The 24,823-nt window shown below is 36.3% G+C and overlaps 1 protein-coding gene across 3 annotated transcripts in view; it reads right to left on the bottom strand.

Moving 5' to 3' along the window:
• Positions 1 to 24,823, bottom strand: part of ALCAM (activated leukocyte cell adhesion molecule) — a 269,642-nt gene that overhangs the window by 9,898 nt on the left and 234,921 nt on the right. For 2 of the 3 annotated variants that reach the window (XM_043995233.1, XM_043995235.1), the window contains exons 7-14: positions 18,412 to 18,539; positions 17,317 to 17,449; positions 13,790 to 13,902; positions 11,093 to 11,228; positions 10,837 to 10,970; positions 5,429 to 5,561; positions 3,168 to 3,206; positions 2,707 to 2,824 (exon numbers count right to left, since the gene is read on the bottom strand). In XM_043995233.1, coding sequence (XP_043851168.1) covers positions 2,707 to 2,824; positions 3,168 to 3,206; positions 5,429 to 5,561; positions 10,837 to 10,970; positions 11,093 to 11,228; positions 13,790 to 13,902; positions 17,317 to 17,449; positions 18,412 to 18,539 — 934 coding nt within the window. The remainder of the gene's footprint in view (positions 1 to 2,706; positions 2,825 to 3,167; positions 3,207 to 5,428; positions 5,562 to 10,836; positions 10,971 to 11,092; positions 11,229 to 13,789; positions 13,903 to 17,316; positions 17,450 to 18,411; positions 18,540 to 24,823) is intronic. The other variant, XM_043995234.1, reaches the window with a different exon arrangement.

The following is a 24,823-nucleotide window of genomic DNA, read 5'->3' as shown; positions in this document are numbered from 1 at the left end:
TACTTTACACACAATACTACAGCTCCTATCTGTCCACCATATGTGGAAAGTCCTCCTATCTCACCTCAGCCTCTTAATGGCTTCCTTCAAGATTCAGTTCAAATTTTACCTTCTGCCAGAGGCCTTTTCTGCCCTGCTTTATTTCCCATCCCAACTACTAGTGTCTTCCCCTCTAAGATTACCTCCCATCTTTACTTTATGTTTTATGTGCCTAGTTAACACATATGTAGTCTCCATGAGTTCCTTGATGGGAGAGACAATTTCTGCCTTCCTTTTTATCGCCAGTGTTTAATATAGTAGCTGCCACAAAGTAAGTGTTTCATAAATGATTATCATTTATGACTTCTGCCTTCTTTTCCCAAGTCCTTCTCAAAAAAAAAATCAAAACCAAATATAATATCTTTGGGCTATAACTGAACTCTGCAGCCAATCAAATTTGAAATATACCAAAGCTCATGGACCTTAATTTATGCATCCCTTATTTGTTGTGGTGGTAGGATAAGTTTAAGTAAAACTTAAAGATTGTGGATTGTTATAAGGTAGTGCTCTCTCCTGATACTACTTCCATTTTCTTACATGTGTGTATGACTTGAGGCATTTATATAATTTTTCATAGTAATCATGGACATGAATGGATTGACCTTCCCCACATGGTAGCTGTTGGAGATAATGTTCATGGTGGAGAAGGATATGTGGATTTAATGGGTGATTCTAATAACTGGGTATAGGGTGAGGTATCTGATCAAGGTTCCATATGGAATTGCCTGGATCAAGATTTGCTATTCTTCAATGGGATCACAAAAAGTGTCTATCAATCACAACATACAGAAAGAAAAAACATTTTCTTGCCTCAAGTGGGTTTGAAACTTCTGTGCTGCTGCCTTCTCAGACTTTCCATTGATGTCACTTTGGGGGCAGGGTTTAGGTGAGTAACTGTTGGAGGGAGGATTCAAACAGTGAATAACTGGGGGTGGGGGGGGAGTGGTTTTTGTGTAAAAGGAGGTTTGTGATTGGACATATAGTGTCCATCAAGATTTCATTTTATGGGGGGGGGGGGCAAGTTCAAGCTACAGTCATCCTTCCAGCATATGATGCATTTTTGAAGAGTTTCTGAACAAAAAGGTGGCTTGATGGGGTATGGTATTAAAAAGGTAACATCTTAAATATGGAAAAAATAAGAAATGGAAGAGAGATTTCAACAAATTAGTGACTTATTTCTTTATAGAATACTCATGAATCAAATATCTTTGTGGAAAGCAATACTGCTAACCTTGTTACCTAGAGCAAGTTGGCCTGTTTTAGCTCTCTGCTGGGTCTTCATTTTGAGAAATAAACAAATTTTGCGGAAAAAATATAATCAAGAATTGAAGTGAACTTGGTTGCAGCAGAGCACACTCCACATTGAGAAGCAGCTGGTAGCAGAGTGAATACAATGCTAGGCCTAGAGTTAGGAAAACATGAGCTTAAATCTGGTTTGTGATGCTGGGAAAGTCACTTAACTCTCTTTGTCTCAGTTTCCTCATCTGTAAAGTGGGGAAAAAAACAGCACCTACTTGTCACCACTATTGTTAGGATCAAATGAGATATTTTTAAAAAAAATGCTTAGCACAGTGCCTGGCAGATAGTATGTGCCATGTCAATATTTCCTCCCTTCCCCTTATACACAAATCCACTCCAAGAAGCTGTATCTATAGATATGACTAGTTATCCATAACTCTTATGACTTGTAGGGCAGACCAAGTGATGGTCATTTTTGTCAGTTGTGAATTACATTTCTGGCTAACTCTTAGCCCAGATGAAAATCACAGTATCTCTTGATGGGAAAACAAGATTTAAATCCAAGTCTAGAGCCTGGTCTGTTTCTTGAGGACTCCTGATCCAAAGAATGTTTTCCTTTTGAGATAGAATATCCAACCCATATGGTTTTATCAGTACAAGTCATATTTCAATGGAGTTCAGATTTGAAACTTTGCTTGTTATTTTGTGCATTCAACTTTTTTTTAATACAGAGGAGTATTGGAATGGGAAGTAAACCTCACTCTGATAAGCTGTGACCTTGAACAAGCTATGTCACTTCTTTGAGCCCCAGTTTGCTTCTCTATAAAATAAAGGAGCTGGATTTGATTTCATGATGACATTCCATGGTGCTATGAGATGAAGCCATAAAACCCATATAAAAGAATGGGTACATTGTTCCCTGATGGGGCAGGCTCCACTGGTCTCAGATTGAATTAGGGGTGCTCACAACTCCCTATGCCATCTCAGCAGCCCTGGTGGTATTTCCATGGGTGGAGTAAAAGTTGGGATCTCTATGAATCACCTGAATTTGGATGGTCTTTTTTAATCTCATAAGAAAAAGCCACCAGATTGTGGCCGGTCTTGAACTGCTGATCTTCTTGAAACATAAATCAAATAAAGCCAACTAAATGGCTCAGAAAATTAACTAATTGATCCTGACCTGCATTTGAAACAACTAGTGGGTACACATGGAACCAAGCCTTAAGGCCATATATCCAATTTTTGCAAGATGTGAACTGGAAAATAAGAAACAAAGTCCTTTCATTTCAGCAACAGCTAATCATTCCATTTTGGGAAGGAGCTCTTCTTTAGTGTTTAAGGCTTACATGAAATTGAACAGAGGAAAATGAGCAAATTCTTTTTGCATTTTAAGTAAGTGAATGCCAAATCTTTTTTTTAAGGTCTTACTTTGATTTCTTCATGTACAGCCAGTAGACTATACCAGCAACAAGAGCTGCGAGGAGGAGGCCGACGACAATTCCCACTATTAACTTGGCCTGGTCATTCACTTTTTCTTTATTTTCATCTAAAATAAAGAAGAAAAGTCCATGCGATTATAGATAATGCCAATGATTTGGAGTGGAGGTAAATCTAAGCTGCTAATTCTAGTTACCAAAAAAAAAAAAAGTGCAAAACAAAGAAAACAAAACCAAACAACAAAAAAAAAGGTGTACTATGGATACATGCAAACTTTACTTGTGTGATTTTTTTTTTTAAGGAAACATTTTTAACATTCTTACTAGCTTATCTCATCTACTATTTTAATTCCAGTCAAAATTGTGGACAGCTGGGGAAATTACTCATCCAATGATACTTCATAAATCTTGAGCTGATAGCCAAGGAAGAGAAATCTGTTGCAAAGTACCTACCACTTATATCGTCTGCCTCATCTTGTTCTGGAATACTGACTGAAATGAAAAATGTTAATATGAAATTAAAAACAAAATTTGTTGATATATGAAAGTCACCTTTACCATTATAGTATGATGTTGTAATACTTAGAAACAAAAGATCTATCCTACAGGTAAAGAGGAAAAAAAATTACACTTAATGAAGTATAAAGTTCCCTGTGAAAAAAATAATCTCGTCTATTTAAAAAAAAAACTTCAAAATTCTGTAATTCATGGGAAAACACATAGCTGACAATGTGTAGACTAACCATGAATACTCTTGTATTCACTTAATTGTCCACTATCCACCAGCTTAGAACTGTGAATAGTTTTGAGACTAGGTATCTGCCATGTGAATAGCCACCTCAAGATCCAGAAAACTGATATTAGCTATTGACTAAGGAGAAAGTGATGTTCAAAAAAGTTTAGTCTGCTAGATAAAGACTCCTCAGACTAGGACAATGAATTAAAATCTTCCAATGATAGAATACTTTCGTGTTTTAGGTCCTCCCCTCCCACCACCTCATCTATCTATTAATTCATGACATTGTTTTTCCCCCACTCCTAATCTGACCTCAATCATTATCCCCATTCAGGTATGTTCTTCTGCAACTAGCTAGCACCTATGAACATCTTATTACCCTGTCTGATCCTGGCCATGTCTGAGGTTGTGAAGTGAAGAGGAATAACAACTTTCAAAAAATAAATCAGCAGACTCCTCTCCTAGCATGGTGCTGGATAGTGAAATAATATTGGCTTGGGAATTCAGAAACCTTGGGTTCTAGTCTGTGCTCTACTATTTGCTAGCCATTACTTAGCAGTGTAGGCCAGCTAGGTAGTACAGTGGATAGAGTATAGGACCTGGAGCCAGGAAGATTCATCTTCATAAATTCAAATCTGTCCCCAGATACTTAGTAGCTATATGATGCTGGGCAAGTGAATTAACTCTACTTGCCTCAGTTTCTCATCTGTAAAATGAGCTGGAGAAAGAAATGGCAAACCATTCCAATATCTTTCCAAAAAAAAAAAAATTCCAAAAGGGGTCATGAAGAGTGGGACATGACTGAAAAACGACAACAGATTAGAAGTGTAATTTGAGCAAGCAAGTTGTTTAAAGCAATCTGGCTCTAAGGTATAAATTCAGGAGTTGGTCTAAAGTCCCTTCCAACTCTATAGTCTGAATTTATCTGACCTTGGGCAAAACACTTAATCTTTAAATTAAACTCAGTTGCCTCACCTATTAAAATGGGAATATCTACCCTGGATACACCCCAAAGTGCTAGTGATACTCAAGTGAAGGACACTATAAAAGAACACTGTAAAATATAAAGTAAAAAATATAGGATTTGGGGAGACTCCAGTCTTGCCTAGCCCTGTTTTAAAGTTTAACAAAGACACAGTGATAAACTTTACATTAAAAACATGGTTTAGAATTTCATGTTAATGGCAAACTATTGTAAACTGATGGAGTTAAGTATTTACTTGTGATACGTTAGTCAAATTTTCATACTGGTAAAATTCCCACTTCCCTTTGAGATGGTTTCATTTAAATGTATAAACATTTAAAAATATATTTGTGTTTGAGTATAACTGTTATATGTTATTATATTGTTAGATACAATTACATATGTATGACATAATGCATAATATATGTGTACATATATCTATCTACTTGAATTCAACTGTAGCTATGTGCTAGATATTAAGCTAAGAGTTCAAATCTTAGCTTTGCCACTAATTTTATTATAGGTATTAAAACCAATCTATTTAACTTTTCTGTCTGTCTGGATAATAATGTTAAGAATATTTCTATGCAGGACTTTAAAATAAGGTAATAAATAAAAGGGAATGAAAATACATTTGGGCCTGACAGTTACAGGAATGTTTTAAAAGATAATTTCTTCTTTTCATTTTTACTCTAAACACAAAAATGGCATAATCAAAAACAACTGAATTCACATCCTTTGCAGCTTAGGGAGGAAAAGTCCCTGCATAGAATGTGGATTCTGACCCATGCATCATGAAGTGACTTGATTGTCAGACAAGACTTTTAATTTAGACAGACACAAGAAAAGAAGAATCTTATGAAAATGATAGTGGATACAAAATAATAAGTGTATAAAACTTACCATGATGAAGAACAGGAAGATGGAATTGAAGACTTTAAACTAAAGAGGGTTAACCTCAGTTGGTCTTATATTTATTTATGTATTTTTTAATGTCAGAAATGAAATACTCACTAGCAGAGACATTCAAGGAGTTTACTGTTCTCTCCAGCTGGTTTTCTGCTGTGCAAGTTAATGTAACATTCTCTTCAGGGGAAATGATAATTTTACTATAATACCTGCCATTGATATAAGGGGACTCCTCCGTCTGTAAATGAAAGAAGCAAAGTCAATTTGGAAAGGGAAATTAAAGAGAATGAGATGAACAATAATTGATGCATTAGATTGTGATGAGGTGTTGTTCCCTGGGAAATAATGTCCATAGCAGAGGGGGAAAAAAGTTGTTAAATGAATTACTTGTGAGGTCCTATTTACATTTCTAACTATTTTAATTAAGCACCTAATTTTTTAATTACTCACCTCCCTTCATTAGAGAGGGAGGCTCAGTCAACATTTCCACATTAAGAGACAAAGAGGACCTAGGGGAAGCAAGCATGGGACTGGGAGAAAGTAGACCTGAACCCCAGTTCTAACTTGGCCACCAGCTATCTAAGTAACTCTGAAAGAATCACCTGCCCCTTTTGACCTCAAACCAAGAGAATGTTGTATACAGTAAAAGAAATATTGTTGGGGCAGCTAGGTGGCACAGTGGATAGGGCACCGGCCCTGGAGTCGGGAGTACCTGAGTTCAAATCTGGCCTCAGATACTTAACATTTACTAGCTGTGTGACCCTGGGCAAGTCACTTAACCCCAATTGCCTCACCAAAAAAAAGAAAGAAAGAAAGAAAGAAAGAAAGAAAGAAAGAAAGAAAGAAATATTGTTTTAAGGAAAACTTTGAGCTACTAAGTCATTTTGACTATTATAAATACCCAAATTAACTATAAAGCACTTATGAAGGAAGAACCTATCTGCATCCAGAGAAAGAATAAATAGAAGGATGTATAGAATGATTTTATATATATTCATGTCTAATAGCAAGTCATACACAATAGATTTGCAGCTTTGTGTACATTCATCTTTTTTATTCTACCATATTATGGAAGTTTTTTTAATTTCATAAATTAACAATAAATTAAATGTAAAAAATAGGACTATCTCTGAGATCCTACCTTGAAAATTCTATTATTTCATAATAATGCTTTCCAATCTGTGGGGCATGCACTTCTCACTGAGTTATGAGTCTCCAAATAATGTCTCACATATGTATGGATTACTTTTCAAATTTATGTGGTTGTGTTTTGATTAAAATAAAAAAAACCTTAATGAACACATAATAGCTTTTGCATCATTATATATTTTCTCAGTCAATGGATGTGAATGGTACAGCTATTATCATAGAGTATGTGGTAATCTGAGAAAATTTTTGTTGTTAAAAAGTTACCCACATACTCAAAGTTTGGGAATATGATATAAAGCTTCAATAAATTATTATTTCTAATAAGCAACCCTCCTAACAAATTATTTTCTTTCATTATACAATTTAAATAGAACTGTTTCATTAGCTTAAATATTTTCCCTACAAATATTAGTGATCTTTAGTTATGATAGGTGTGAAATAATTCATTCTCAGCAATGTTATTTTTATTGTAAAAATAATCTATTATGAACAATTAGTTGTTGACTAAATGTGAAAAGGATAAGCTAAATTGGTTGAGATATAGTATCATTAGACATTAATTCTGATGTGGTCTGGTTAGGTTTAATCTGTTCTGTAGTCAGAGAGGGAGTAGCCTTTACCCCATTAGTTTGTATATTTAGTCTTGCTCCTCAAATTCCTAGTGAATACACTGTCTACACTGCATAATAATCACTTTACAGTGGAAAGAACACTAAGACTCTGAAGTTAAAGAAGCTGGGTTCGAGACCCATCTTTGATGCTTTACTACTTGAGAGATCTTGGGCAAGTCACTTAACTGCCCTGGGCCTCAGTTTTTTGTCACTTGTTAAAAATGAGGGAGCTGGAGTAGGTAACATCTAAGGTCCTTTCAGCTCTAGATCTACACTCCTGAAGCAATGTTGCATAGGGGATGGAGAGCTGGCCTAAGAGTCAGAAAGACCTAGGTTTACTTCCTATTTCTGTAAGACGTTGGTCTATGCGTAGTTTCTGCCATATTATCTTCCAGTTTTCCCAGCAGATTTTGTCAAATCGTAAATTCTTATCCCAGAAGCTAGAGTCTTTACTTCCTATCTCTGACACACATCTCTGGGAATGTGATTCTGGGTTAATTTCAACTCTCTAATGTCTCAGGCAATTCTCTAAGACTGTAAGATTCAGATCTGCACTCTTGGAGTTCCTTCACAAAACATTCCATATACCAATGAAATCACAGGCCTAGACTTAAAAAACAACCACCTTCTTTCTTGATTATTTCATGTGAGAATTCAGCTGTAAGCTTCTTGTAGGAAGGAACCCTTCTTTATAGTATGCAGCCTCCTCTGACAATATTTACAACAGTATTGTGTACATAGCAGTTGCTAAAAAAAAATCATCAGTTGACTGACCAATGGAAGAAGCCCCAGTTGAGAACGTACAGAAAGATTCCCGTAAGTCTATTACTACCTTCCAGAACATAACTCAAAGAATAAAATGACAACTTTATTTTTGTCTGAGAAGCAGAGCATCGTGGATTCTACATGGATAGTAAAATCTCCAATTTTCCACCATTCAATAGGACTTTCATACAACATTTTCTTTGGATCTTTGACTTTATTCCTCTTTTCCCCCCTTGGATATGACGCCTTTATGCTTCTCTGGGTTGATTCTCATTTAGTATTTTGTTGATACTATTGCTATCTTAAGGGCTTTCTTTTTCAACATCATTTACATAAACTGGAATGTGAAAATGGATAGAGAAAACAAAAGCTGTTCAATTTACCAAATAAAGCAAAAGGTAAAAGCAGAGGAATAGCAGGACAAATGATAAATATATATATATAGTTACTTTCAATAGTCTCACTCATGACTTGCAAGTATTGACAAAGAGGCAGTATGGTGTAATATGAGAATTGGAATGACACTCCCTGCTGGGAGAGAGAGTACAGGGAAGCTCTGCCATGAGGAGAAAGCATGTGGCTTGGAAACCATGTGATTTTAGCATCTGGAAGTTACCTGGCATCTGCAAGTTGCCAGGCGTCCAGAAGTTACATCTATAGAACCACCCGTGGGAACTGTCAATAAGAGCTGCCAACCAATTAGCTTAGAGCTCTGTGTGTGTGGACAGCCCTGTTTCTGGTTTCACAAGGGGGATTCTGGGAGAAGCCCCTGAGGTGGGGTCTTTTGGGTTCCTGACCTCGGCTTAATGGGTTGGATGTTGGGGTCTATTAGATAGAGGAAGTTTGCCTTTTACCTCTCTCTCTCTCTCTCCTCACCAACTTCTGATGCACTCTAAAAAATACTTACAAGTCTAAACTCTTGCTAAAGCTTCTTATTTAAGGCAACTACTCATTAGATTTTAGACATCATAGATAGAATTTTAGCCCCTTACAGTAATGCATATAAAGCAATGGGCTTGAGAATCAGGAAGATCTAGGTAAGAATCCCAAATCAAAAAATTAGTTGTGTGCCCATGGGCAAATCACTTAACCACTCCAGGTCTGAGTTTCTTCATATGTAAAAGGTGGGGACTAGAATTGAGATTTTGGAGGTCCCATTCACGTCTAAGTCTATGATCTATAACTAGGATTTATATCCCCTCTTTTACATTCTCCTATGCTTAGGTCTGTCTACATATAATCAGTTACCTGTCACTGAGATCATTGCTCCTACTTCCATGAAGGAGCTGGTAAGAGAGAACTACTTCTGAGTACATACCCCCAAGCCTCAGGAATTAATATTGATTGTGTACTTTATCAGAAATATAGCCCATGTGTTTTACTCCTCTTTCTAATCTCTGACTGTTCTGTGTGGGGGCATTCTACACCCCTGGTTGTGTACATCTGTACAACCACACACAATGCCAAATCACTGGAAAGGGAGAAAGATACAAAATTGGATGAGATATGTGATCATTACCACGCTCTTTCCCCCTGCCATGATATGTGCACTGGCTATTCTAGGAAATGGTATTGCATAATCACCTGGGTACCAGGGAAGCTGGAACAATTTTGATTTTAAAAAGAAACTGACAGCCTTTTATCTTGTGTCTTATGACCATCCCAAAGCAAAACATGAGGTAAGTCAGAAGTTATAAATAACCATATGGAATACTAATATCCCAAAGAGATAATTCTTAGCCACTGTCAGAGAAAGAACAGTTCATGTGGCATCTTTGCATATTTTTCTTTAAAAAAGGAACATATTAGGAAAACCATTAAACCCAGTCTCCAGCAGCTTGTCATGTTTTCTATCCAAGAGTTCAACAGACTGACAATTTCATGGATTTACAATTTTGAACCTCCAATGATAAACCAGATTTTCACTCTATTTGATATTAAAATTGGTATGAGGTAATGGCCATAGTTCCCATCATAAGAAAAAGACATTGTAACTCATGAATTCAAAGACCTAGTTGTCTTTTTAGGAGGCAATGGAAGAAAAAAGCCATGTGATTTAACTACCTTATGAAGGCAACAGAACAAATTATTATTTACTTTCCCTACCCCACTTTATGTCCAAAAGGACCTGGACCTCTTTTTTTCTGGACCCGACTCTGATATAACCAAAGAAGGCCACAGATTCAAATGAAACAACTGTATTAGTAGCACTATGTTAGGAAATAATTTTAGGATGGGCTATCCATTAATATAAGGAAGCAAATTAAATAGAAGCCACTTACTATACTTGAATGTGTAAATTTACGAAGCAGCAAAGAATTCCTGTTAAGATTTTAATCACCTAAGTTTAAGGAACAAGGGTCATTGAATATGCTACTTTACATTCTTTTCAAGAGATACTTAGAGACCAACAGACATAAATTTACTTCTTTTCAAGGCTCTGGGGAAAAGAAATATAGGGAGGCATCATGTTATAATGGATAGAGATCTAGTCTCAAAATCAGGAAGACTGGATTTTAATTCCTACCTCTGACAAATACTGATGCTGTGAAAGTTGTTTGCTGTTTTTTTCTCATTTGTGTCCCAGACACATCTCTAAGACTAAGTGGCCAAAATGCACTGGTAGAAAGAGCTTCCTCACCAGGGAGCTCCCAATACCAAGAAAATCACAAGTCAAATACCCATTTCCTTTACCTCTAAGATAAAAATCAATTTTTTAAAGTTTTTATTCTCATTTTTCCCCCTTCAGTACTGTTCTGAAGTTAATTAGAAAGTCCTCTCTTCACATCCTAGAATGAATATATATATGTATATATATGTGTATATATGTGTGTGTGTGTGTGTATATATATATATATATATAGATGTATAGATGTGTGTATATGTATATGTGTGTGTGTGTGTTGATGCCAGATCACCCCCCCATCTAGGCCTCCAAAATAAACCTCACAAAGATTGCAAGCAAACAATGAGAAGAAAAATACTTGCTTGGTTTATGACGCTTCCGCTGCCTGTAATTGTCCACTGGACAGCTGGCTTGGGAAAACCTTCTACGTGGCAGGTAATTGTTTTAGACAATCCATTTGGATCAGTTTTCTTTGTCATTTTAATTTGAGGTTTTCCTGGAAATATCAGCATAATTAAAATATTGTGGTGAAATGACTGTGATGAATGAAACCAACGAAGAATTACCAAGGTTTTTGAAAGAAAAATTGGATGAATGTAAAATACTCTCCTGTATTACCTTCCACAATTAGAGTCAGAGATTCTCTTTTCTTTAACCCTTCAACTTCTTGTAGATTAGTTTCACAAACGTAGTTCCCAGCATCCTGATACTGTAAACTGGAAAATGATGGCCTAGACCGCAGTTTAGTGTTATCCTGATTAAATGAAAAAGTTAATTATTTTGCATGGCTCAGTTAAAACTGTAGGCATATTTACTCAAGAGTAATTAAGATCTAGACTAATATTTTTTGACAGCCTAATGATCAATTACTCCATTTATCCTACTCATGAAAATATGAGGGTGTTTTACCTACTTTAGATTTTTAAAAAACACATGAAAACAAAAGATTTTCTTTATTTTCTCTTGTGGTACAATTAGACAATTTGGACTAATTATAATATTGATAACTAACATTTATAAACTGGTAACTAACATATATTGTGCTTAGGATAGGCCAGGCATTGTGCTAGGTAGGTGCTTTACAATTATTATCTTATTTGATCCTCACAACAACCCTTGGAGAGATAAGTGCTATTATTCCCATCATTTTACAGATGGGGAAACTGAGGTAAATGGAGCATAAGTGACTTACCCAGTGTCACACAGCTAGTAAATGTCTGACACTGGATTTTAACTCAGGCCTTCCTCACTCCAGGCCCCATTCTCTATTCACTGTGCCACCTAACTGTTCATTGGCATAGTTTGAAGTCTGTGGCTCTATGCTGGGGAATGGTACTATTTCCTCAAAGGGATGACTTTTGTATGCTAAAAAGTGTAAACTAAATCTACTTTATCTACTCTTCCTTGCCAAGTGAGATATAAATATTTTTCAAGTTATCCAAATAATATTACTAACATTATTATTGTTATTATTAACACTGACAACATTGAGAAACCCTTGAGAAAGAGTAAAACAGTCTGATCCAATGACCCAGATGTGAAATGTATATATGTCACTGGAGTGGAAGTATGGTATGTTGGATACAGAACTGGCTTTTCTGTCAGGAAAAGTTGGGTTCAATATCAAGCCTTTTATCCCCATTGGTACTGTGACTCTGGACAAATCATTTAACCTCTTGCTGCTCATGGCAATTCTCTAGGGCAATAACTCACAGGATGTTGGCTGAACTGTATTGGTGGAGGTAGTATTCTCTTTGGGAATTTTCTATGTCAATAAAAAGAAGAGGCCTAGACCTTACCACCATAAATTCTTGACCTCAGACAAAAGGCAACAACTGCAAATGGCAGCAGTAATGATATCATTGCCACATAACTCAGGGGTTCTTTGTTCACCATAACTTTCCCTATTTCTACAACCACTGGCTAAATGGTATTGACAGCATTTTAGAATAGATAATCATCCTTCTACAGTATTCAACTAATGATACTGACAGACTACACAATAGACAGTCAATGCTGAAATAGGTATAGTGACCGCAAGTGAAGCTTTGAGTGAAAATGTATTGTCATGATGGTTAGCCCACTGAAACCCTATGGCCATTGGTCAGGCTGACTGACCTGTAGAATTTTCTACCCAGTATCAGTTAAATATGTATCACCCGGGGCAGCTAGGTGGCGCAATGGATAGAGCACCAGCCCTGGATTCAGGAGGACCTGAGTTCAAATCCGGCCTCAGACACTTACTAGCTGTGTGACCCTGGGCAAGTCACTTAACCCTCACTGCCCCGCAAAAAAAAAAATGTATCACCCTAGAGGCATAGCATATAGAACAAAATCTTAAATAACGTGTATCTGGATTTAAATTATTATAATTAGATTATGTATATATATACACACATATTTATAATTAGATTTTATCTGTATATAGATATATGTATAGTGTATATAATCAGATTGTATACATACATATACACACATATATATCTAGTTGAGTTAAACATGCTAGTTGTTAACTTATGTATCCATACAATTCATGAAGATGGCCTCTGCCCACCCCTGCGGCAAAAGTGTGCCCCAGTTCCACTGTTTATAAATTGTAGTCAAAGCACTGTGACACTTGCAGAGGAAATGTACAAGAGTGACTTCTGATAACACTGGTCAAAAACAAGTGGATGGGGGCAGCTAGATGGCGCAGTGGATAGAGCACTGGCCCTGGATTCAGGAGGACCTGAGTTCAAATTCAGGCTCAGACACTTAACACTTACTAGCTGTGTGACCCTTGGCAAGTCACTTAACCCCAATTGCCTTGCAAAAATTAAAACAAAACAAAACAAAAAAACAAACAAACAAAACAAGTGGATGTTTTGCTGTAAGTTTCAGTTTTGGGGCCATTCATCTCCATTGTTGGCACAACTTCCCCAAATTCCAAAGGAGTAATTACCAGTCCAACTTGACTATCTTTGGTACTGAAAAGATAGCAGTGATTGGAAATGGGTATTATTTACTGAATTTCAGACAATTACTTTGAAAGATAGAGGAATTATTAATGAAGTTTATATAGTTCATTTGTGTTCTTAGTACTTCGGCAACAAATTGATATTCATGGCAATAGTTTTTAATGTAGTATGTATTTCTAATTCTGTTTGGAAATTAACATTTTTTAAAAGTTAAAGCATCACTTTCCATGGAGTCTGTCAATATAATCTCCTTACCTATCATTGCATGAGATAGGTAGGATTTTTCTGTACAACATAAAATGGTTGCACTCTAAATAGTAATGAATTTACAAAGAAAGCTAGTAAAAATATTACTTACTTTCAACCAAACGACAGTTGCATTCCTACTTGAAGATATAGTGCATGTCACAGGAAGAGCATCTCCAATCTGCTTAGTAACTTCTCCACTTGGGTTAAGGGACAAATCCAAATCTGTGAGGGAAAAGAACTGTTTGAAATGGAAACCTCAGAAAATTAAAATATCTTACTATTGCTTTTGGAAGGGAGGAAGTGATGAAAGAATAAACCTTAACAAGTGATTTGAAACCTAGACCACATTTATATGACAATGAATTGGATTGAAGACTGATTACTATGGCCATCCAGTAGGCAGTCTGGATTGTCAACTGGTCAATCCAATTAACAGGCTTGATGTAGAGGTTTCATTTAAATACCCAATTGGATTTAATTTCTTCACTGAGGAAAAATTGTTATTTCTGGAGGGAAACAATATAAGGGGATATATTACTGGGTAAGAAGGTAATATGTAAAATATGAAAATGAAGCATCTTTAGGGAGCTGATAATAAAGTAAAAATCAGGAAATTTTCTAAAACTTTTCATCACAGAGATGCAACTAAACTCATTAGACTCATAAAGCATGGTTTTTGCCAGTTTCAGCTGGTTGAAAGATTAGGCAATAATTACATTTAAGCATACTATGAGAAAATAACATTTTAAAGAATACAAGAGACAAAAATCTTTACCTATATACACAAATATACATCTATCAGGGCAAATGAAATGTTTCTTTAAAGAGCTTATTGCTTGAGGAGGAATGACATAAAGAAAATATCCCTGTTCTCCATTTACCATTAATTTTATTTATACACACATACACACACACATATATGTGTATGTATATCTATATGTATATACACACACATATACTACAAAATTTAGTTTCACCTAGATTATTTGTTAGAAGTGGATTTGAGTGTGAAATTCAGTGTTGGGTGAAGTTGAATGTTTTCTGATTTGGATGGATGACTTAGGGAATGAAGGAATTATCCTAAGGGACGGTGATGAGCTGTAGCAATTACAAGGGTATATACAAAGGTATATGCAGGTTAGGGGGCAGGGTAGAAAAAAAAGTTTCATTCCTCCCAATTATCTGGGGGAGGATACAATGTTTATAGGCTGGGATTACTTTTGTACAGTCTACTATTTAGTTATTTTGATCTTACTATTCTACCTATAGAAGAGAAAACAAGTTTGTTTTCAGAGGGAAACAAATAAAAACTAAAACATGTTACCAGTATTTCTTTTAAGAGAATTAAAATGTTGATTTACTCTGGTTCCTCTCTTAAAACCCAACTGCCACATTCCAGCCTTGCATTTCAATACTAAAATGCATTTTTTTTAAAAGTCCACACAAACACCTGAAATCCAATTAAACTGTCACATCCTTCTCCTTATTCTTATTCTTATCACTACTGATTATCAAGACACCTTGGTGACTTTATTATCAGCTTGTTCTTCCAGCTAGATCCTCAGTTAACAGACACTATAGCTCTCATTTCTTGGGATTTTGTAGTCTCTATCAAAAGCAAGAAAGACTTAATATCCCCATAGGCTATGGATTCTTGACATAAGACCCTTGGAAGCAATTTACACACGACATCTTTCACTATCTATTCGATTCATTTCACCTGTGTCACCAAAAAAAGAGTCAGGTTCACAAAGAAAGCTATTAAGGATGCAGGACAGTCCTGGATGAATGGTCCCATAAATGGCTAGTTTTATACATATAGAAAAGTATGGCAGAAAAGTCATCTGGATTTTTGGTGTCATTACTGTCATTACTCAACAATTGGCACAAGTCATAGATTTACTTAAGTTAACGTAAATTGAATACTGGACAGAACAAGAAAATTATTAATGGAGAAAGATTTCCTTACTAGTCCTATTCTTTGTACTCACTTCTTAGAGTGTGCTCCTAAGAACACATTAAAATGTAGCCATTTCCTCATACCATCCCAAAATGTATCAGTAATTAGGAATTGGTATGTCTGTCTAGCTATTTAGCTACTTTATCTATTTATCCACTTTATCTACCTGTCTTCTTGCATCTCCACCAGAGGCTTTAGCATGAATCCTTTGAAATAACCCTAAAAACGACATTTGAAAAGGAATTTTAGAGCCTCTTTCTTAGGAACGTTCTGGAAGGTTACTGAAGTCTCTCTTCTCTTTGGAAGGAAAGTTTTTGTTTTTGTTTTGTTTTGTTTTAGTGAGGCAATTGGGGTTAAGTGCCTTGCCCAGGGTCACACAGCTAGTAAGTGTTAAGTGTCTGAGGCCAGATTTGAACTCAGGCACTCCTGAATCTAGGGCTGGTGCTTTAACCACTGCGCCATCTAGCTGCCCCTCTTTGGAAGGAAAGTAAAGAAAGCCTCAAGCTCAAGGGATTAGACTGTATCACCCAGAAGTAAAGGTCTCCCTGGCACTACAGGATACCAAAATCTCGTTACAATATTGGTCTTCATCTCCAAGGAAGAATGATTCATGAACTAGGCAGTCTTTGAATTCTGCATTCCTCCTGGGCAACACTGCAAGTGGGTCCCCTGACTCCATGAAACCCTTTCTCAGACTGCACCTATCTTGCCATTATCTCCACGGGGTAGACTGCCCCAAATGGGAAAATCAATCTTTAGGAAGGTCAAGTCAAGTGTTTGCTCTTGATGTGCCTCTGTGCATCTCTCCTTTTGTCTGGCCGAGCTCATGGAACTTTAGTCTAAAGATAAAAAGCACAGGTTAAAAGAGAATAAAAGTGATGCTGAAGAGGACTTTGATCCTGAGGATGCTTCTGCTTTTAGATATTCACTGTCTACCCATCAATACAGTTTCACTAGCCAATGAAATTATTGTAATGGCCCTGATCTCATTCCCAAAACCAAATTCATTTTAACTGGTTTGGGCTTTGGGTATTAGGCCCTATAATTTTTGTTCTCTATTAAATAAAGTCTAAAATAAAACTACTCTGGGCCTGCTGCTGCATCTGTGAATTTCAGGAACATCCAGAAAATTTCTTCACAATATATAAAATGGCTCATTATTCATTAGTATCCATAACAGATGCCAGTTTTTGATGTGATAGATTGTGGGAACTTAGAATAATACTGGATTTTCAGCACAGTTGAAAGTTGTATTAATTAAATTCATACATGTCTCAAACTTTGTAATACACGTGCTGAACCAAAGTGGTGCTGATAAGAATGAACCTAATTAAGTCTAATGAAACAAGATTATGAATGGTGCAGTAGATAGAGTGCCAGACTTATAATCAGGAAAATCTGAATTCAAATATGGCCTCAGACACTTACAAACTATGTGACCCTGCACAAGTCACTTAGCCCAGTTTGCTTCAGTTTTCTTCATCTGTAAAATGAGCTGGAGAAGGAAATGGCAAACCACTCCAGTATCTTTGCCAAGAAAACCCTAAATGGGGTCATGAAAAGTCATATACAACTGAAAATGACTGAGCATTGAGAGATACAACTTATTGGGAAAGAGAGCAGTGTTAAGCTAGAAATTGCTTTTGGAAACTGCATGAAAAAATAAAGTAACTTACAGTGCACTGTGATGGCTGTGGTAGCAATCATGCTCTTTTCATCGGTTAGAGAACATTTGTAGTCTCCTGTCGCATTTCGTCTCACATCTGTCAATACGTAAGTATTTGAGCTTCTTATACCTTCTGTCTGTCCCTTTGGATAAAGGTAAAACAGCCTATTATTACATTGGGTAATAAGATAAGGACAATCATATTTCTTGATGACTGCAATATAGTTCCTTCAGTTTGGAAAGAGAAGAGGCTTCAGTGGAAAACTGGGCTTGTGGTTGGAATTTAAATACAAATGTTTGTCTTTTTATTTTAATTTTGCTAGACTTTTTTGGAAGGTAAAAAATAAAGTCATTTTATTATTTTAATTATTTTAAAATTAAAATAAGTGTATTTTAAACTAATCAATGATTATTATTATTTATTTTAGATCCAAATATCCATATAGTTCTTGGGGAAGTGATGTTTAGGGTCCCATGTCTTCTTGGTGTTCTGGGTGGAATGAGATGCTTGCTTTCAATTGCTCTTGGACAGGTATGTTTTCCAGGATGCATAATTCTCATCTGATGCTTTAGGTACAGTTCAAAAATGTCCAAAAGGATTGTCTCTGTTTTTCAAATGGAGAAACTGAGGCACAAAGAAGAGACAGGACTTTTTCAAGTTCATCTTAGGAATGACTGGCAAAGCTAGGATCAGAATACAGGGTAAGCTCTTCCTCGGTTATCATCCTTTTTTTCTATCCAGTCTTCCCAAGGAGATGAATTTGGCAACTTATATGAGAAATCAAAATCACCAATGGGTTTTTAATAGCTACTGTGTCATCAGGTCACTTTTTTCCCCCCACTGGATTTGTAACTTTAGAAGAGTTTTAAAAATACCTTCCCGTGTAATTTAATTTTACTGGTAAGAAAAAAAAAAAAGGCAAGAAGAAAATATAGTCTACACTGTTTCATAGCTTTCTCATAGACTAGGAAAAATCTTCCATGGGAACTCTGTATGAACAACATCATGCTCCCTTTTTTATCTTATAAAGTGTGAACATCAGACAAATGTCAAACAAAGGAAAATGATAGTTCTAAAGCTAAGTGGCAGGACTGCAGCACTTACTGGGAGGTAAAACAAAAACTCCTCTGGAGGGGGGTTACCATTTCCTAAGCATTTTAGAGTGATGTTGTCTCCTTCCTTAATGGCATTTTTGGGTGGCAAGACTTGAATTGTCACCTTCTCTGTGGGATCTGCAAAAATAATGGACACAAGTTAACAGTTTTTGTCAAGTACCAAATTACTCTATACATACAATGCAAATGACTAAATTATACACAATTTTCTCAAGAAGCAAGTAATGGTAATTGCTTAAATGTATCTTTTTATAGAAGGATTTAAGTTAATAGGTACTTTTCATACTGAGTACTAATCCTAGTTAGAACAAACTACAAAGGAACCCTGTTATATAAAAATCAATTTCTTCTTAGCAAAATGTCTTTAACTATAGTAGGAATGACCATAATTATTTTATGTGTAAAAGACCAGTAGGAACAATCTCACTGTATGATTTCATTACAAGAGAATTTAGCTGTATTCTGTGAAACTTACTATTTGGAAAGACTGAAGCAGCCATCAAAATAGCTAGTTCTATTAGGCAACACTGCACTCACATTACATAATAGTACCCTACATTAAATACAAAGGAACATGAGCTAAATAGTACAGACAAAGCTTTTTGGTATGCTGAAGGGTATATTGCTTTCAAAAAGATGAATCCCATGATCTGAGGAGACCCTTAACATAATCAGCAGAACTGTAAATGTAATATAATTCTGTTCTGTTCATTGAAGCCAAGCTACAACTTTCATTCCAATTTGGAAATGTTTCTAAAGAAAATAGGGCTAAAGGGTATTCGTTACTATTAGTTGCTGTTCACAAACAGAATTCTAGGGAAATTAAAGTCCATATATAATGAGCCATTTCTAACAAACACAAAATAGGAGAAAAGATCTCAGTTTTAGAGTATGTGAATTTCCAAATTGTGTAACTTCTTAATAATGGTCTACTTTTATACTTCAAGATGTTTTAAATCACTTGGTTAAAAGAATACTGGATTAAAAAATGGCCTGATTCAAAGGCTCATTTGATGGAACACTTTTTCACCTTGAGAACTTTACAACTGTTGTATCATTGGTTACGTTCATGGAATTTTCCCAGATGACGTACTTCAACATACTTATAAAGACAAAAGTGATCTCCCCAAGAAGAGTTCATATGATTAATGCCACAAGTGGGACTTGAGGGGCTAACAGGTTAGTTGCCCAGATTCTACAAAGACTTTTTTCCATGTCATGTCATAGATACAGACAAAATTAACAGAGGAGAGTGAAGTAAGAGATCGTTTGTTCCTCCAATTTTTTCTCCATATGCCAGCACAAAGTCTAATATTTTTGCAAAGTTTTGTAATCCTTCTGATGGGTCTGCATCTCACCTAGAATATTCTGGTGTGTTTATTCTTTCCAGATAAGACACTGGAGATTTTATATACATACCTATACATACACACACACACACATATATATAAAATACATATTCATATGTAACACATATTCATATACACATTCACATACACATAGTACTTTGCAAACCATAAAGCACTGTGTAAATCTTATTTATCATCATTGTCATCATTATCATCACTGTCGGTTTTTCTACAGGAAGAAAGGAAAGAAGGAAGGCAGGAGAGAAGGAAAGAAAGAAACCTCTTTTGCCAATCTTTTGAGGAGATTACATTCTAATGGCAGGTCTTCAACCAAAAGAAAACTGATAAATAGAGTAGGGTGTTGGGGACAGAGTAGAGGGAGGCATGGTTTTGAAGTCTGGAGGATGTCAGCAACAGGGTTAGAAGGGAAATAAAGCTGAAGTCTTTCCCCTGATTCACCAATAATAGTCTCCAGCTTGAGTACAGTGAAATGCATTATGAAGTACATAAAGTTGTTTTTGACACTATTTTCTTTCCCTCCACACCCATCCCATTACTCTTTCTCCCTCCCCTGACTATTGTTCTAGTATTCTACCATTTCTACCTAAGACATGCCACCCTATTGGAACTTACCCTCCCAATGCACTTCAAATCATTTCCATTCCTTTTTCTCTATTGTAAGAGGCTAAAATTCTAGCTATATAATCTAAAATCTAATGAGTGGTGGCCAATAAATTATAAGCTTTAGCAAGAGTATTTGTGTTTAAGTAATTATTAAAGAGCATTAGGATCAGAGAGAAAGGTAAAAATCTAACTATTTCTAAGAGACCCCATCATCTGATCCACCATGGCGAGGTCAGGAACCAAAAGAGGAAAAAGCCCTCTGCCAGCGTCCACTTCCTACTTCGTGTCTTCCTCTCAGAAATGGGAGGCTCCTCAAGTTGACTGGCTGGTAGCCTTGATAGACAGTACCCACAAGCAAACATCACCACCTGACACCAAGGACCTTGACCACATGGCTCACCCTCAGATGCCTTCTCCTCATGGTGGAGCTTTCCTACAGTAGCTCTCCAGCAGGTGGTGTCAGTCCAATTGTTACACTATCAACCCTCACCTCTCCTGTTCACAGCCTTGCTCTTCACTAGGAACCTCATAAACGAACCTGGGATAATGGAGTCGTTATATTACCCCACTCTAAGGCAACAAATCAGCAGTTTAACAGGAGCATTCTGGAGAGAACTCAACATGACTAAAACGAAACTAATCAGCTTTCTCAAAATGACAACTCTTTCTTGGCTCTTCTGATCTCATCAATAGCAACATTGTTCTCCTACTCATCAAGTCATTAAATGTCCCTTCGATTCAGCTTCTTCATCTGTAACATAAGGGCAAAAATTCTGGTAGTAACAACTCCTAGGAATGTTGTGAGAATTAATTGAGCAAAATTGTATAAAGAGCTTTGAAAACCATAAGACTCTATAGAGGAGCCATGCAGGAGACTGGATTGAAAGGAAGCTGTGGATTCAGGAAGCTATGAGGTTAAGCCCTGCCCCTCATGTCTACCAGCTATGGGACCTTGGACAAATCACTTAAACCTTCAGTGTCCAAGAGAAATCTCTAATTCTACAGAAATGGCTGATCTGAATTGGTAAAGGACGTTCCTCGTTTTAAAAAATCCCTATGTAGATAAAAATCACATATCTAGTAAAAAAAAAAGTGCTAAATATTTCAGAGAGCAACAGCATAATCATGATATTTGACTTATGAAATCACAGAATCTTTTTTTTTTTTTTAAGTGAGGCAATTGGGGTTAAGTGACTTGCCCAGGATCACACAGCTAGTAAGTGTTAAGTGTCTGAGGCCGGATTTGAACTCAGGTACTCCTGACCCCAGGGCTGGTGCTCTATCCACTGCACCACCTAGCTGCCCCAAATCACAGAATCTCAAAGAAGGAAGAAGTGTCAGGAACCATCTAGTCTGACCTATATCCACAAAAAAGTTTCTACAACTTGCTTGACAATTAATTCATTATCTAGCCTCTAGAAGGACCAACATTTAAGAACACCTTGAGGGAACAAAACCAGTTTTCTGTCAATTGATGTTCCTGGTCCTTTCTAGTGTTAAAGGTCACCAATAATGGGATATCCACTATCTGATGAGAGAGGTAATTCCGCTTTGGATAACTTTTACTGTGCAGGAATTCTGTTGTCTAATATCTGTCTCTCTGCCACTTTCATCCATACCCTCTGAGATCAAGCAAAACAATTGTAATTTATACTAAGAATGCTTTAAATGTTTGAAGGGTTAATTATGCAGAAGTTCTGGAAACAGATTAATATATTCCTGTCAAAAGCAGGATGTTCTTCCTATCTCATGGGCTTGGCCAGCCCTTGAGGAAGGAAGTAAATATCCCTACAGGTCAAGCAAGCAGTTGACTTAGTGTCTTCTTTGTTTAAAACTGTATGTAAGTCTTCACTGGGAAAATGGTCTTTGGAATCTCACCCGTGGAGAGGACATTCTGCCCAGGACCTTTCCCAGTCTGGACTCTGGATGCTGTGAACTGGGATTCCCCAGCCAGAAATCCAGATGTTGGTGCTGTCCTTATTTGGTGATATATGTCTTTTATTACTTTAGTTGTGATTAGAATTGTTTTTGTGTCTTTGTTTCTCTATTTCTATGCTTCTGAAAATTATTCTCCTTGTCTAACTTGCTATTCTATAATTAATAAAGTTCTTGTAACTCTAGAAGTGTGAGTGTGCTTCTTATACCTCACAAATCTCAAAACCTTTACAATACAATGTCCCACTAAGCAATTATGAGAACCTAAACCTTCTCCAGGCTCAAGTTCCTTCAATTAGTAGTTATATGAGATTTTTTTGTTGTATTGTTGCATGACATACATTTGTTGTATGACGTAGTGACTGTACCATGCTGCTATCTGTGCTTTGGACCTTCTCTTCAGCTTTTCAATACTTTTTCCCTTTCACATACAGTCAGGCATCAAGTCCTGTAAATTTTTTTTTTCATAATGCCATTGGGGTTACAGATTTAGAGCTGTAAGACACCTTAAACATCATTTATCCTGTCCTCAGAAAACAGATGCCCAGGAAAAGATTCAGTGGCTTCTTCCAAGTCACACAAGTAGAAAGTAGCATTGGTGGGACTTGAACACCAGCCCCACTGCTGTCATCCTAGTCTAGGTCTCCTAAATTTGATCCTACATTGTCGTTAGTCTCTCCTCCAATCCATTCTATATACCACTACCAGATTAATTTTCCTATGATGCTTCTTTCTGAATGTTGTATTCCTGATTAAATGGGGACTTATTGCATAAAGAGTCAAGTCTAACCTTTCTAGAAAGGCATCCACAATGTAGGACAACCTCTTTCTCCTTGATTTATCTCAATATTACCCTATGTTAACCATGTTTCTACCAAACTGATCTACTCATGGCACTTAAGCAATGTTCCTTATATTGCTTGTTATCATTCATATGGCCTGATTATGTAGCTATACTATAAGCACTTTGAAGGTAAGGACTCTGTCTTATTCTTTTTGTCTACAGTACCTATTCGTTGCCTTTCTCAAAAACATTCAATGGATTGTGCTAGCCATGGTGATATCTCATAATTTCCAAACAATTTTATGCTTTCTATCTTCTTCTCTTCTCACCATTCCCTACTATACTTAACTCACTGCCTATTATCTCTAATCCTCTTTTCCCTTCTCAATTTCTATAAACCACTTTGACAACCTCTACCATTTTGTATTCTCCAGTTCATGGTATCAGCAAAGCTAAATGCCATATAAATGGCTTGGGAGAAGTTTTTTTGCGTGTGTTCTGCCATTAATTAGGCAAATAAATGAATTTACTTCAGAAGAGCAATATTACTTTCTAAATAAAAGTGAAAGAGGGCAGCTAGGTGGTGCCGTGGATAGAGCACTGGCCCTGGATTAAGGAGTACCTGAGTTCCAATTTGGCCTCAGACACTTAACACTTACTAGCTGTGTGACCCTGGGCAAGTCCCTTAACCCCAATTGCCTCACTAAGAAAGAAAGAAATGAATGAATAAATAAACAAACAAACGAACAAATAAATAAAAGGGAAAGATCCAAGTTTATTGACCCAGTGCTTTTCAATTTGGCTGGTTTAAGGGATATGAATTTTTTTTTTCTTGAAAAGCATTGTACTTTTAACTTTTCCTGGTGTCAATTCAAAGCAGTTTCTACTTGTTTTATAACACAGAAAACAAAATGTAGGTCATTTGGAAATTTTCCTTGGCCTCACTGGCATTTTCACCATTTGGAAAGAACAGATAGAAACTGAATGGATAGCTACTCTTGAACATACTATGCCATTACAGGAATCTCAAGCACATTTTCACTTTAGAGGGCTTGCCATATTTCTTACTTGAAGAAAAAATACTAAAGGATCTTTTCCCCTGAAATACTCTCTACTTCTAATATCAAATTGTGTAGTAAGCAGGAAGAAAGCACATAGAGTTATAGTTAGAAACTTTAGCTGGCTGTATTGTATGATCAGGAGCAAGTCCTGTCTGGGTGCTTATCCTTTTGTAAAATGAAGAAGCAGAACTAGACTCTATTAAAAATTTCATGGAATCACAGTTAGGACTTTAGAGTTCATCTAGTCCAACCTATGCCTTAACCAACATGACCTCTACAACATACCTAACAAGATGTAATTCAGCCTTTGCTTGAAGACCTCCAATTAGAGGAAACCCATTACCCCTCATTACATTCTACTTGTGGATGGCTCCTATTGTTAAGAAGGTTTTCTTTGCATGGAATCTAAATTTATACCATTGGGCGTGCTTACATTGCTTCTAGTTCTAGTCTCCTTGGCCAAGCAGTTAAACAAACATTTTTTAATTACTTACAGAATCTACTTGTAGATTCTGGGAGTAAGTCTAGATGACACCTAGGAATTTTTCTAGTTAGAATATTCTATAATTCCAACTGTTAGGTCAAGTTAAATGGTAAAAAGAATGTAGAGAATTCTAAATATGTTAGATATCATTTGATTTTAAGGTA

This window comes from Dromiciops gliroides, chromosome 3, assembly GCF_019393635.1.
Source record: "Dromiciops gliroides isolate mDroGli1 chromosome 3, mDroGli1.pri, whole genome shotgun sequence".
NCBI classification, from domain to species: domain Eukaryota; kingdom Metazoa; phylum Chordata; class Mammalia; order Microbiotheria; family Microbiotheriidae; genus Dromiciops; species Dromiciops gliroides.
Note: the sequence above shows the minus strand (reverse complement) of the source record. Positions and strands in the feature narration are given on the sequence as shown.